This window comes from Chanos chanos, chromosome 2, assembly GCF_902362185.1.
Source record: "Chanos chanos chromosome 2, fChaCha1.1, whole genome shotgun sequence".
NCBI classification, from domain to species: Eukaryota; Metazoa; Chordata; class Actinopteri; order Gonorynchiformes; family Chanidae; genus Chanos; species Chanos chanos.
This window is the reverse complement of record NC_044496.1, coordinates 15,422,532-15,438,128: the sequence shown is the minus strand read 5'-3', so window position 1 is coordinate 15,438,128 and position 15,597 is coordinate 15,422,532. Positions and strand designations below refer to the sequence as shown.

Below are 15,597 nucleotides of genomic sequence, written 5' to 3'. Positions count from 1 at the left end.
TGAGAATGAGGAATTGAAAGAGGAAGAAAAACGTCATGACTCACCGGGAAACCACTGCTCTATGAGAGAATTGACGTGATCAGTGATGAAGGCCATGGCAGAGAAATCCCTCACCTCAGACTGACAGATGATCTTAATGCCTCCACTTTTCTTCTTCTTCCAGTTCAAATCTGATGACTCAACACTGCCCAGCATAAATACTGCATAAGACCATTTGTGGGTATGTCTCTGCTTGTGTGCATGTTCATATGTGTGTGTGTGTGTATGTGTGTGTGTGTGTGTTCATGTGTGTGTGTGTGTGTATGTGCCCGTGTGTGTAAAATGAACAGTTCTCATGTCCTAATGTAACATTTCACATCCTCACATTTATAAAGTGACGGACATACATGACCAAATGACATTTATGATGGATAAACGAAAGCGTAGGATCAGCTCTGGTGTGTTCATTAGATAATGTGTAACTGCTGCAATGAATTAAAAAGCACAATCTTGTGGTTTGTCTTTTTTCCCGTGAAAAAGACAATTATGTCTCTGAGTGTGTTTAATTAGAAGAAGCTGTCCGTCCGAATAGGGAAGACTGAGGGTTACTGGATCCTGCGGTCTGGCATTCTGCCTCTCCCGTGAGGTAGGACATGACGTTTAGGCCTGGCTCTCAGGAACTGCCTTCAACATAGTGCCATGTTTTCCCTACTCACAATTACTTTCATGTGTAGCATTGCAAAGTGTTTGCCCCTCTGTTCTCTCTGAGACTACAGAGCGAAACAGACGGATCATTGTGTGATCAAAATAATAGACCCACAACAACCAAATGAATTTACTGAATGTTCAGAAGAAACATTTAAACTCATTCCTGGAAAATATTCCAGGTTGCAACTCAGAATATAAGCACACAAGCTACGACGAACAGAGCACTTTAACAAACGTGCTGAACGTCTTGTATGATATCTGTTTTTTTCCGATGTTACCTTAAGTAACCTCCGTCGAAGGTGACGAGCAGGCCCTCCTTCCAGTAGATGGTCTGACTGCGCCGTACTCTGAATGTACTGCAACGGTTCCTCTGCTGGTTCCCTGCAAAGCTGTAGATGATTGTGTTCCTGTTTCTGGGGCTTTTTGAGTTCTTTTTGGTCTCAAATGCCTGTTTCATAACAACACGGAGAGACAGTCAAAATATTAACCATATAAGTCTGTCTATAAAGAGAAGTGAGAGTTGTGCCAAAAATATTAACATGGTATTATTATTTTTGTAACATTTATTTCATGGCTGTGAAGTCAACATTAGCAAGTATCTTAGCATGCTGTGGCACCATTGCATTGCATAACTCTGCAACTGTCAGTGTTTTATCATGTGCTAAATGACTGATTTTGTACCTGCAAATCCATCTGGTTCAGACTGATCAGCATCCTGGCTATAAAGCGCTCCCAGAATCCCGCGGGAACAAAGCTCATCTTAAAGTGACGCTGGATGGTATTGCTGGTCTGTTGGCGGAAGCCATGGATATCCATAGCTGGTTTGGAGGGTAAGAGGTGGGGTAACAGATAACTGTGGAAGCAGACAGTGAGATACATACACATATGTTAATTGAGACATTAATATGGGACTTAATGAGACTCCTCATCGATACTAAATTGATATTAAATGATACGCAGGTGAGATCTGCAGTAAAACAGTTTTGAACTTTGGACCGAAGATTTGTCTGCAAGCTAGTTCACTACTGTATTTTACTGCTATGAGTAAAGGGAAAGCTTCCATTGTTTTTCCATGGCTAGAAGTACTAGCTATTGGCTGGCTGCTGCAGTTGGAGCTTACCTGTTGCTGGCCACGGGTAGTGCGATTTCAAACTTGGCAAGGAACTGGAAATACTGTTCCTCCGTCTGCTCGGTGAACCCTGTGCCCACCAGTAGCATGCGGAGGTCCTCGGCACGGATCACCCCATTACGTGCTACGGAGCGTGAGCTCTTTAGATGGATGATCCGCTCCAAGCACTCAGACAACCATACTGCATCCAAGAAGTAGAGTTTACACAGACCATGACTGGTGTCTGGGAAGTGCAGCAGGGTACCCGTCTCAATAAGGAAACTGATCGCTGTGTGAGTGAGGTACAAGAGCACAGAGTCCTATTGTTAACTGTTGAACTGGTCAAAAACTGAAGTGAGACATAAGGATTTCACATATAGTTTGTTTTTTGTAGTGTGTTATTTTTAAGACCCCTGCTCTTTGCTGGTGGTCTCATGTGCAAAGTGCAAAAGAACAGTTTGTCACAGGGGAGAGAAATGCAGTTGACTGTACATTACGTGTGGTCAACATGAAAATGTAGTGGTGGTGCAGTAAAGGTTTGGTAAAAATGTAATGATAGTGCAGAGAATACTCAGGAAGAACACACTAGTGAGTAATTATTTAAATTGTCAGGGTTTGAAGTGACTGAAGGTTTAATGCGGTAAAAGAGCAGTACTGAGCTATCCGAGTCATTACCAGTCTGCACGTCCTCATAGTCCTTGATGTCACTGGCTGGGATCTGCTCTATAATCTGTTCCAGCTCCAGGTCAGTCAGATACTGAACCTCATCAGCCGCATCCCTCCTCTGCTGCTCTGCCAACACTGCCTCCTGCAGGGTGAGGTAGCTCTTGGGGATCTGTGTTCACGATGCGCAAGGGCACACACACACACACACACACACACACACACACACACACACAGACACACGCACACACAGACACACACACACACACACACACACACACACCAGTGTGAGGTTGTTCTACATCGCGCTCAAAATAAACACATATTTCCGAACAATAGCCTTGAGTGTGGCAAACTGTGGACATATTATTATGAACAATGGATTCCTTAGATCCACAAAAGGCACTACAATAAATAAAGGTCTCAATATCTGCATCTAAAATAAACTTGCTGGCCTCTTTATTAGCAACATCTACCTTGGACCTGAATTCACTGGCCACTTTATGAGGTATACCTACTATATATTTATACATTACACCATATTTTATGATATTTATAATAATCTGTCTTTGTAAATTAACCACATAACTACTATTAAATCCATTCTATTAGACTAAATGCTAAATGTTGAGCGGGAATCCATGAGACTCTCTGAACAGAAAACCACAGTTGACTGGAAATCTATGGAATGCTGAGCAGAAGTCCAATATGGATTCTGATCAGCACTAGTGCGTAGCAACTATAATTCACAGCGTCGCCTGGGCATCATTAGAGCATGTCTAATGTCCAACAAAATGTCTTTTAGGATGCATCCACGGAATATATTTACTTGTAATAGTCAAGGAAAAGAATTACTTTCTCAGTCAGCAGGAGGAGAAACTAAGGCCTGTTGTAGCTGAAACTTACCAGTCTTCCAACCAGTTTGTGGCAACTGGCTGGATTACCACTGTCCTTCATAGAGCAGGAGACCTGGTACAGCAGTCTTCTGAGCCCATCAAAACCCTCCAGTGTTTTACATGACACCTCACTACCAAAGAACACACATAAACGTAGATTCACACACACACAGAGCCCAGTTCAGTTCAGTGTAATGAAACTAAAAGTCTCTTTTCAAAGGAACACTGCTAATCCATTAGGAGTGTATTGTTGGTCAGGAACAGAGGAACTGACTGTAAGTGTTTCCAGGTGATGTCGGGGTAACCACTGGCTCGAGCACCCGAGGGAGTTCTGCAGAGTGCTAGGATGTAAGCACGCAGGGTGGCGATTCTCTCCGTGCGAAACTTTGTATCTATGAGGTCCAGGTGTGTGCCAACTACCACAACAGCAGAGTTAGGGGCACGAGCCTAGTGGACACAAACAGAAACAGACACATCAAGAATCAAAATCAGCCCGACAAAAAGAGTTGTCTCAAGCCTGTGTCAGAACACAGCGCTAGCTTTTCCTTACCTCTATATTCAGTAACCAAGACTGCAGGTTAGCAACAGCCTCCTCTCCCAGAGCCAGGTTCCAGATAACCACGTAAAGTGCCTTATCCGTGAAAAAACACTGATTCACTGTGGACATGCTGGCTGGGCCTCCAATGTCCCACACATTAAAGAACACAGAGTCCATCTGTATACACAAGAGAGGAACTAAATGTGACTCATCCCCAAATTCAATGCAAGTAACTTCACGTTTACCATAAAAAAAACTCTTGATACTATCTCTCCCATTGATGTAAATCTCTAGATGACATAAGTAAAAACACAAAGGACAGTTGTGATTGACCACAGTTGACTGGCATACTGAAGGTCTGTGACATGCGCCATGAAGTGGATGAACAGATCATATTGTAACTCAGGATGAGCTACACAGACACAGCTGGCTGAGCTAGTCTAGGCGTTACCCAGACATCTCTAGGGTTTTATACGTCTACACCTCTGACTCAGCAGAGACAGGAAGTTGAGCAAAGGCTTGTAGGGAACTAAAAAGAGACCACCACTTGAGCAGAGGTTCAAAGGTCATTTGGGATACTTCTGCTTCTATTTATTCACTGAGAAGAGGTCAGAATGTTACCGTTTACTTTCAGCAGTCAGCTGAAATGAACTTTCATCACTTGAAAAAATGCCAACGAAAAGAAAACAGAGAAAGGTGACCTCTAACTGACAACGCAGGTTTGCTGAAAAGCTTCTGTAGTTTTCTGAACTGTCATTTAGAGCAATTCTGCACTGTGAACCTTAGAGATATGAACATCACAAACACTAAGACATAGAACCCTCAATACGATAACAATATACTCCATGTCAAATACAGGTTCTACAAAGGTTTATTTAGTCATGGTCAAACGCTCAGACTGACTTTCAGTCTTGTCTTCTGTTGTGACTCTCTAAATGACTTTGACAACAACTCATTATTGCGTGTTAACCTTCTGATGTGTTAGTATGTGTGGAAAATGAATGGTATGCATGCAGGCAGTGAAGTGATGTGTTCTGGTTGACTCACACTGGCTTTGACACCACTGGGTCGCTCCAGTTCCCAGGTGGATGTACGAATGCTGCGTTCGTTGGGGAGAAACTGTGTAGCTCGACCTGTCTGAAGCCCCTCCAGCAAGGCAGTCTTCCCCTGGCGAGGTGGGCCAACCACTATCATCTTCAACAACTTACAGGCCTCTGCCCGCCTCAACTGGGCACGCAGGTATGCCATCACAGCCGCGGGGCCTAAGAATGACACAACAACCTGAGAATGAGCACTGTACCCACAAACACACGTACAGAAAGAACACAGACACTCACACCCACATATGCATCGTCTAAAGGAGTCTTATCTTCAATGGAGACTTGTTCCAGAAAGCAAACTTAAACACATTTACTTCTCTTATTTATGTCACATAAGATGAATGTGCACGCCCTGTCTAGTGTGAATAAACTGGATTTGAGCTGGATATGTAATCCTTTCAGCACTGAGAGAGATGAAATCCATTCCACCTCAGAGACACAGAAATGGGTCCACTTTGAAAGAAGCTTGTCAACTTAAATGGGAGACAGACACACTGACAGAGGCAGTGACATCCATGCTGCCTGCGGTCTGTATTGAGATTAAATGGATCTAACAGATGTAGGGCGGAGGCTTTGTGTGACAATGTGTGTGTGTGTGTGTGTGTGTGTGCGTGCGTGCGTGTGTGTGTACATGTGTGTGTGTGTGTTAATGTGTCTGTGTGGGTGAGAATCATAGTCCCTCCCCTGAAACCTCAGCTGCTGAGAACAATACTGTATGCCCTTTACAGAAACCTCAAGTTTCTGCTGTGTTATTTTGGTGTCACAATGACGTCTGCAGGGTAGCGCTGCTGCTACGTTAGTTAAACAAAGTACGAGTAAAAGATACATGAAACTGAAGTGATCAGGTGAACATAAGTCCATTCTGGCCCAGTATCATACCCTCCTTCCTGACGTCAGTTGGGACATTGGTGATATTCAGGTCGTCAATATCAAGCTGCCACAGGTTGGAGAGCTGACCTAGTTCTGCCGGGAGCTCCTGGATACCTGGGTTACTGAACAGAGAACAGAATATTGCATTAGGTATTCCTCCATTACACTGGCAGACTGTGGTTATGACGACAGAGACCTAATCCAGCTAATGGACAAGGGTACAGGGGTCTTTGTAATGATTTAGGAGCACAGAGTTTAAGAACTGTTACATCACAAGTTTTACCCATAATGGCCTTCATTACAGGTCAAGGTAAATATTTAAGGCATAACATAGGATAAACCTAGAAAAGTTGTTTAATTAATGTTTTACTAATGTTACAAATGTTACATAATATTGAAACAAACAAATAAGTAAATGAGTGCACAAAAATTCAAGTCAGTCAGTTCCAATCTACCTCACAGAGATAAACTCAACTTTCGTTAAGCGGAAAAAACTCACTTGGACAGATAAAGCTCAGAGAGGTTCTTCAGGGAGCACACTGATGGAGGCACACAGTCCAGTTGGTTATCGTTCAGGAAAAGCACTTCCAAAGATTCCCTCAAGATTACGGGAAACTGGATGGGACACGCTGCCAGAAGAGCCACAAAAACATGAGAAAGCAGGAAGAAGACAGAGTGACCGCATATATGTGAACCATACAGAGACATGGCAGAGGCCTGAGACCTACTGCGGGATTCAGATGAAGAGGACGAATTCCTCCCTTATGAGAGAACTGGCAAAACTAACATTATCTAGTGCCCAAACTCAAAAAAGAACAGTGTGGAGCAGTGCTTGTCACTGTAAATAACTGTAAGTGTAACATTAGCTTGGGCTAGATGAGAAAAGCTGGTATTCCATTCAAAGGAGTCCGCAACCCTCTGGCCCAATTTAATCACTAACTTCACCATTGAAACTTGACCACACTACCATCATCGTGGTGGCTTTTCCATGGCAACATTACCACTGTAGCATTACCAGTGCGACTTTACCATTACACTACTACCAAGGCAACTTCACCTTGTGTTCATTACTATGGCAACTTCAGCAATACAAATGAGTTTACTGAACCTGGTTCTGGGTCCCTCCGGTGCCACGTGGTAAAGAAAGCCAGCCGTCTGCTTTTGGTGCCCTCCTCTGTTCTAAAACAAGAAACCACTTACATCAGACTCAGCTCCACTTTGCCAGATATTACTCCTCTGTACTAAATAAGACCATAAAAAAAGAGGACCACAATGATTAAGTAAGAGCCTGGAACGATCCAATAGACATTTTTGGTTAAAGAGACTATGTGGAGAGAAAGCGTGTATTTTGCGTGAGGGTGTGCATGTGGTGTGACCTACTTCCCCAGCTGGTTTCTGGACAGGTCCAATGTTCTAAGCTGAGAGCATTTCCATTTATTAGGAGCAGGCAGTGATGAGATTTGATTCCCACAAAACTTTAGGGAGACAACAGCCTGAAACGCATGAACACCAAGACACACACGTACCATGACTGTAAACATCTGTTTGGTCCAGAAAAAAAAAAGAAAAACTGGACTTGCAGCCTAAATACTGCAAATGTAATATAGTGCAACAAATACACTGACCAAAGATGGTTTATGTTGCTTAAATAATCACAAGGTGTGCTGGACACATGTTCCTAAATGTCCTGTTTCAGTTCTGTACATCCCTGACTGCAGTAATGTTACGTGGTAAAGTATGGCAGTTCTAACCAGACAGACAGAACAGTATCTTACATTCAGCTACAGAAAATTTTATTTTTATTTGTACTGCTTTCTAAAAAAAAAAAACAAATCACCACTGCATTGTGCACAACACCAAAAGATGTATTTTGTAATACGTGATCTCTGAGGCACCGTGCAGTGGTAACTAGGAGCTCACTTTCTTTTCTGCGGTGGGCTGACTCATACTGCCTATGTTCCAGTTCCAACTCGCTCATGGGATAATCATTTAAGCCACAGAAACTGTGAATGGCTGCCCCGTAAAACAGGAAAATTGTTACCTGCAGTGTGGAAATTGCTCAGGAAGTTCTCTCTCGCTACTTTCCTTTTCACTAACTTGTTCCCTACCCTTTTCCCATACTCTCTATTCAAGTTCTCTTCCTCTTGATAAGCTGTAAGATAATAATGTTTAACTGAATGGTTCAAATGCTGTTAAATGTTATGGTTCCCCCCCCCCCCTTCTGAATTCACTGGTGTGTTTCTGGACCCATTCTTTTCTATTCACCAGTGCACAGTATAGTTACAATGGGCTCTGTTCATTTCACTGGCTCAAAGTCAAACAACCTCCAAGGGACTGTTAGCTTCCCTTATTATTGTTACATGAACAATGTAGTAATTTTATCAATCTATTGAAATACACCCTTCTCTTTCCCCCGAAATAAAAAAAAAGGAAATAAGAGTGCCGGCATGAGCAAAATGAGCATAACCCAGGAGAGCAGCACCACCATGAGGCAGGTCGATGAATTTCAGGAAAAGCACGCCATACACCTCAATGGCCATTGTGACATTCCAATCTAAGGACACTGTTATGTCGCAAGACATCATACATTCTGAGATACTCCACCGAATTCAACTTCAACTTGCATTGTCTAGGTAAAATAGGCCAAAAATTATTTTCAAATGATAAATACTGATCCACCATCAGCTGAAAGCCTGTCGTCTTTACCTCTAGTTCAAATATATACGACGGGAGCTCTGTCAGGGCATTTTCAGAGAAGTCCAGTTCCTTCAGGTGAGTGCGCCAGAAGATTGATATAGTGTCCGGGAGACTTTTAATCTCATTGTTTGAAGCTTTGCAGTATTTCTAAGAGTTAGAAGAACACACACTGGAGTCAACTTCATTACTCTATCGAAATGAAAACAGCATGTGAGAATCACTAATGTATCATTAAAACGTCACATTTATCCATGTCTGTTATAGAAGCCACGTATAGTGTAGACATGTTCTGAATGCAACTCTCCCACAGGGCGATATGGAAATGAGAAAACAGGAAATCACTTTCTGTATACTACTCAATTCATATTGGTATCTGTCAAGACACACTTTTCATTTAATACCTTCTCATTATGCACTTTATCAGAATAAAGACATGCTGAATGCTGTAATACCAGGTGGCCTTACAAGGTCAGGCCTCGTCGGGATAAGAGAGATTATGTATGTATAACAGCAGTGTAATTCCCTGTCTCATTAGGTGATGTGTGAGTAGATGTCTACTGTAGGGTAGAGAGTTTGATCACACACAGTGATGTATGCTGAATGTGTGATTGAACTGGGACATAGCGATGTCACAGTGGTGATGGTAATGTACCAGTGGGCACGCCCAGGGGTCGGGGAACTGTGACAGCTTGTTCTTGCTGATGTTGAGACTGTTGAGAAACTTGAAACAGTGCATTACTGGTGAGGGTAGTCTGCTCAGACAGTTATCTGATACATCCAGCTCCTGCAGTCTACGCAGACCAATCCAGTTAGTGGCTATGAGGAAAGAGAGGAAAGAGGTGGGGGGGGTGGGGGTTAGATGTACATAAGAATCTAATGCATATGGCAATGTCAGAACTAATCAAAGAAGAGCTATTTCAATATCACATGATGTGTAGTCTAAGGTAACATGCATTTTATTTTTTATTTTTCGTCTGTTTTCATTTTTGCAAAATTAACACATCCTCATCGTTTTAAATGAAATGCTCTGCAAAATAAAATAAAAAAAGAAAGAAATATGAGACACTTAACAGCACTTCAACCTCACGGTGGCATGCGCTTTAAACATTTGACGTCAACACACGCAAACTCAGAGAGGTCTCAAATAGTTTTAGCATTTCGCAGTAGAGCAAATCACACGTTTAAGCTGCAGTTCCTAACCAATGCTTAAATTAAACATGCATATATTTCCTGTTGGGAACTGTAATAATCCCTAACATCAGCAAGGTATGTATGTATAAAGGAGAGTCTGCTCGTATGTGTGCGTGCGTGCATGTTTATACCTTGGGGGATGTGGAAGAGTTCGGTGAGTTTGTTCTTGGCTGCAGTAAGTGTCTGAAGCTGGCAGAGATGCAACAGACCAGTTGGGAGGCTGTCCAGCTCATTCTCAGACAGATTAACATGGCATAATCTTCAGGGTAAGAGGACAGCATCCAGCAGTGAGGAGAGAGAGAGAGAAGAGAGAGAGAGAGAGAGAGAGAGAGAGAGAGAGAGAGAGAGAGAGAGAGAGAGAGAGAGAGAGAGAGAGAGAGAGAGAGAGAGAGAGAGAGAGAGGGAGAGCAGTTGGGCGGTTGAGTATGGTGCTAACATGAGATACATATCTGAGAACTATGACCAGGATTACACTCCTGCGTTTTACAGGATTAGGAACTGGACTGCTATGGCTGAGGCTGACATCCATGCTATGCAGACTCAAAGAACTGCTGAGACAGCGGACGGAGCAACAATTAGATTATGGTAAGTCTAAGGCAAAGCAAATCATCAAACTGTTAAAATAAGTGCATAGGAAAGAGTTGGCGAGTGTGTGTCTGTGCAGAAAAATCAATAAGTATTTGTGATTTGTTTTTACTTCGTGCAGATGATCTCCTGCGATGAACGAGCAGTTGGCAGCTCTTTGAGCTGGTTGTGAGAGAGGTCTAGGCTGTGCAGATTAATTAGGCCCCAAGGCACTACAGAGGGTAAGGATGTCAGACTGTTATAGGATAGATCCAGGACCGAGATCCTGGAGGACACATCCATAAACCAGTCCAGCTTCAGCCAGGGAAGCTTCAGATCACTCCACTGCACACACAGATCCTGCAGACACATAGTCAGGACTGAGATCCACAGTGCAAGCATAGACACACACACATAGACATACACACATATACACACACCTACACATAGCACACACACACACACTTCCATTGAGGAAGTGGGCCTCAGAGTTTGTTTAAAAAAAAAAAAAGAAGATCTGAATCCACGCTTCATTTACAAATATTCACGCTAGCACTGCCAGTTACTAACAGATTGTTAAACAGCTATTTTCAACTGTGTATGACTGTTTATGCATCGAATTTGCTCTCTGACCAATAAGGGCCCAGACGGGACAGTAGGAAGGCACCTTTTAGCTAAAAACTGACACCGTGGACAGAGCGTGTGCTGTCAGAGACAATTTAACATCTAAAGAAGATGAACCTGTCTTACCGGTTCCCCCCTAACACCGCCGTGTGAGTCTTTGGCCTCTAGGAGGCGTTGGCGCAGCAGTTGCTGGCTGAAGTCCGAGTGGTCCATCAGCGTGTAAGACGAGAATCCCGCACCATTCTCCAGTAAAAAGTTTGCGATCTCTTCATTTCCTAAGAAGTAAAAACAACATTAAGCTCCCTCCCACTGCCAGTGACGGGACTCTCCTTCTTTCTGTCTGGAACCTGAAAGAGGAACTGCTCCACCCGTTTGGATCAAAGCGGGGAAGCTAGTTCTGAAATGTTCAAATTCTCCTTTCTGTTTTTTCCTTTCCTTTTTTTTTTTTTTTTTTTTTTACAACAGTGTAGTGTACACTAAAAGTATCCAAATGAATACGATATCCTATTGTCTAAAATCAATATCAAATGGTATTATACATCCTAAGTACTGCTGGAGGATATTACATCACTCTATCACTCCACATTACACACAGTAAGCTCTGTCGCAATGTTAAGCAACATCACTGAGGTGAAATAGCTGCAAAGTCACTGGTTGTGGTTTTACAAACGTCTAAAGAGATAAGTCATATTGCAAAACATATCCTTTAAAAAATGTCATTATTAGAGTTTAATACTTCAGATAAGAAATAGGATTAGAAATTCCTAAATCAACAATCAAGACGGTTTATCGAAACCTGTTCCTGTAATATGCTACAGATTAAGTTTCAGTTATTCTGAGACAATTTACTGTGTGGGCCAGGCCATACTGTGACAAAAAGCTGAATTACTGAGGTCTGCCTATATCGTAATCAACAGAGTATGCTATTTATATTTAAGATTAGAACTAGTGACAATTTAATTTTATTCCTTGTGCCAGAAATGCATTTGGATATCCCAGTCAACAGCAACAACTAATCCATAATGAGGACCGCTGATCAGTTTCCAGAACATTTCAGTCTTGTCACAGTAAGCAAAGGTAAGACGAAAGGGTGAGAAGCTCCCTCTTTATCAGTGATATAAACAGTGTGTAAACCAGTCACAACGTAAATGTCAAGATATTAAGAATAATCGTGTTAACTGAGGTGAGAAAAACACACTACTGCGATCAGAGAAACACACCAAGGTAGCCTAACAGTGTGCCAGTGTAGTTAATATACATAATGCTACAGTTTTATGGAGTTGCAGCTGGATGTCACCAGAAGACTAAATTATGATGGCAGTCGACTAATAAAAGTTATGATGTTATCTTAAGATAAGTGTTAGCCATTATGAAACTGCATTTCAGTATTATATTATCTTAATCCATTGGTAAGGGAAACTATGACTTGACAATAACCAAAGGAAAGAGACCAAAGGAGAAAGTCTGTTTTACATAATCATGAAACCCCTGGATCCAATCAGCTAAAATCTGGTGAATTAGTGCGTTTGCAAAAAAAAGTCAGTTTATTTGTTTATCAGCTGCTAGCCAATGAGTATGTTTCTAGCGTTGCCACTAGGTTACAACTAAAACATCCCATTCATCATTAGGAGAGAAATTCAAGGTATAACTCTATAGGGCTCCTCAAAATCATCACAGTGATTTTTTCACACATAAAAATACGGTTTACTACCATATACTGACTCAAGCTTAGGTGACATGTCGCATTGGCATGATCGACAACAAACACTAGGCTGGCCCGTTTGGTACCATACCTGCCCTGGCTGCAGCGTACAAAGGCAGACCGGTGATGACGGCAAACTCATCGCTGTGTATGGCGCAGTTCTCAGCGTCGGCCTGGTAATTCAGAACCAACATTTTCACCACGTCCAAATGTCCTTCCTGGCATGCGATAGCCAACATCCAGTTCAACAGATCTTTACGCATGCATGGAGCTGAGAGAGAAAGACAGACAGAGTCATTAGAGAGGGCCACCTAATATATTCAGTTATAATATATTTGTCAACAGTCGGATATAGAGTGAAGTCATCTCTGAAAAGCATTAGTAGAGGCAAGGCAGAGGCTGTAATATCAGGTCCTGCAGGAGTGTCCTTGGGTGTACTTACGCGGTATGGAGCTGAGCAGTTCTGTAACCACGGCGGGCTGGCCATAATGAGCGGCCAGGATGGCCGGGTTCTCTTCACTGGGCTCCAGAGGAACAGGAACCTTCACCTCCTTCAGCAGGAACCGCACACTCTCCACATCACCATGCTGAGAGGCCAAACAAAGCAGAGCTGCCTGCACAACAACAACAACAACAACAACACAAACAAGCACAATATGAGTCGTTTTTTATATTCATGTGTCCTGAGGTTTTAGCCGATAAACTTTTTTTTTTTAATCTCATGATGGACAATTTTACGTACTGCAGACATGAAAAGTTTACCTGTGACTCATCCCTTGCACATTCTTATCTTTAGGAACAAGCAGCGAGTAAAAACAAAAGTGTGGTTAATAAATTCATACAAACCATTAACTGAGAAACTGTGTTACAAAGACAGTAAATCAGTTCAGTTGGCTGTTGCTTAGACAGCTGACTAGACAGTGAGGACAAATGATGCACAAAGAGAGAGGGGTACACATCTGTGTAATGACCCACCATGATTTGGTTTCTGAGCATCGAAAGTATTGCATGAAACATATCTCTGTCTTACAAACCCTCACAACCAGGCTGTAAATACAGTGGCTATTATGACGTACTTTTATACAGCCAAATATTACCATCCGTTCAAGAAACATTCAATGAATTGTCATTAAATGTGACTGAACGTTTTAAGTAGCCATTAATTTGAAGTGAAAAGCACAAAGCAGGCACTAGGGGGCAGTGTCAATATTTTGACTCTGACAAATATCTCTGCCTGAAAGTTTGAACAATTCATCATTTTAAATCTGTGGAGAATGTGTCTCATTTGCCTATAACTGTAAATTGTGGGTCAACATTACGATCCCAAAGAGGATTGTAATTCAGAAATAGCTGCCATGATTAGAGGAAACATAAGAAGAGCTTCAGATGAATCAGCACTTTATATCCCTAGTGGCTACAGTCTGCAAATAAATGGAAGTGATGACTTCCCTTGTATTCTGGTTTGCATGTACTAGTCCTTTCCACAGAAAATTCCCCTTATTCAATTATAATGATATGAAACAGCATACGATATTTCTGAATAACAAAAGCTCACCCATGAGATAATTTCATGTTATATTTCCAGCTGTATTTACCACTAAATCCAGACCTTAAATTCACTCAGGACTCAGGCAGTTTTATATACCTAGTCACTGGCTAACCATGCATCTGAGCAGTGATTCATTATTGAACACGGTGTCCATCTCTAAACACAAGGACTCATAGCAGGACATGTGTTCTCAAATTTTTTTTTTTGTTACCCTTTGTTTTCAAATTCAAATGAAAGCTTCCCTCACCCTGAGAATTGACCGGTTTAACAGAGTAGGTTGGACCTTGTTTTGTTCTCTCATCGCAGTCTCAATCAATAGACTCGCTCTGAAATAATGGAAGTAGCCCAGCTTAGGGCTCTCTCATATCAATCGTTACGTGATGCTAATTATATTTGGCAATATAATTTACAATCTTAATCCAAATTCCATGAAATCGGACTATTCAAGAAATAATTACCAAACCGTACTTAGGTTTACAGCCATTCTAACTGATTTTAATCATCTTCATGCTCTTGGTTGCAAAGAAATATAACGTGTCACTTCTGTTCCTGCGCTGCTTTGCTGCCTTCTACCATTTACAGCTGTACGCCTGGTGTTTTGATTACAGGACAATTATTTAGTGCTTTAAGGCAGTCCATTAGAATAGGGAATAACCACGATGATAGTGAGAGGATCAGGTGCACATGCTGTCTGATGGCTGGTTGAGAAACCATTATGCCGTTCAGTTCCATTAGGGAATATTTTACAGCAGAGTGCTAGGCACAGCCGTCACAGTCAGTGACCTTTGGCCAAGTCCATAATCATCTTACAGTCAACTGCCCTAGCAAGGGAGATCGCAGAGATATCTTTGTACGACAAACATTATCGCTCGTTTCAAATCAGTCCTTGTTCAAAAACATGTTTAAGCTTTTTTTTTTTTTTTTTTTTAACTAAGTTGTGATAAGAAATACGCAAAAGTAAGCTTTAAAATGTCATCAAAAACTCTGCATCCCCAAGTCAAGAGTCCAGTCCTCACTTATCTTTTCCTAATCATTTATGTCTAGATTGTATTCCTCATTCTAACATTATAACACAATGAAAAAGTTGTCAACTGTCAGTGTCAATAAGTTATCTGCCCAAAAGGTCTCAGTGGGAGACTATTCTTGATGCAGCAGTTATGTTGTTGAGCAAGTGACATACTCATTCAAAGTTTCTGACGTAACTTTAATATTCACGTGCAGTTTGTGTATAACTTGAAGAAGAACACTTCTATAACCAGTATTAAGTATTGTTGTGGGCCTGGACAATAAACAGTGCACTATCTAGAGTGCTTGAATAGTGTAGGGCAAGCAGTCACAGCCAAGAACAGCAGTAAATGCTTTCACTTCCCATACTGCTAACCGACTCCACACTGTGTTTTAACAATCT

The 15,597-nt window shown here is 41.9% G+C and overlaps 1 protein-coding gene across 1 annotated transcript in view; it reads right to left on the bottom strand.

The window, feature by feature from the left end:
* lrrk1 (leucine-rich repeat kinase 1) overlaps positions 1-15,597 on the bottom strand; it is a 37,859-nt gene that overhangs the window by 16,024 nt on the left and 6,238 nt on the right. The window contains 20 exon segments of the mRNA XM_030766364.1: positions 45-184; positions 966-1,135; positions 1,369-1,540; positions 1,808-2,084; positions 2,471-2,630; positions 3,365-3,485; positions 3,629-3,801; positions 3,905-4,069; positions 4,940-5,154; positions 5,872-5,984; positions 6,362-6,491; positions 6,971-7,041; positions 7,243-7,355; positions 8,569-8,706; positions 9,212-9,375; positions 9,882-10,009; positions 10,448-10,674; positions 11,065-11,213; positions 12,732-12,911; positions 13,083-13,254. Coding sequence (XP_030622224.1) covers positions 45-184; positions 966-1,135; positions 1,369-1,540; positions 1,808-2,084; positions 2,471-2,630; positions 3,365-3,485; positions 3,629-3,801; positions 3,905-4,069; positions 4,940-5,154; positions 5,872-5,984; positions 6,362-6,491; positions 6,971-7,041; positions 7,243-7,355; positions 8,569-8,706; positions 9,212-9,375; positions 9,882-10,009; positions 10,448-10,674; positions 11,065-11,213; positions 12,732-12,911; positions 13,083-13,254 — 3,178 coding nt within the window.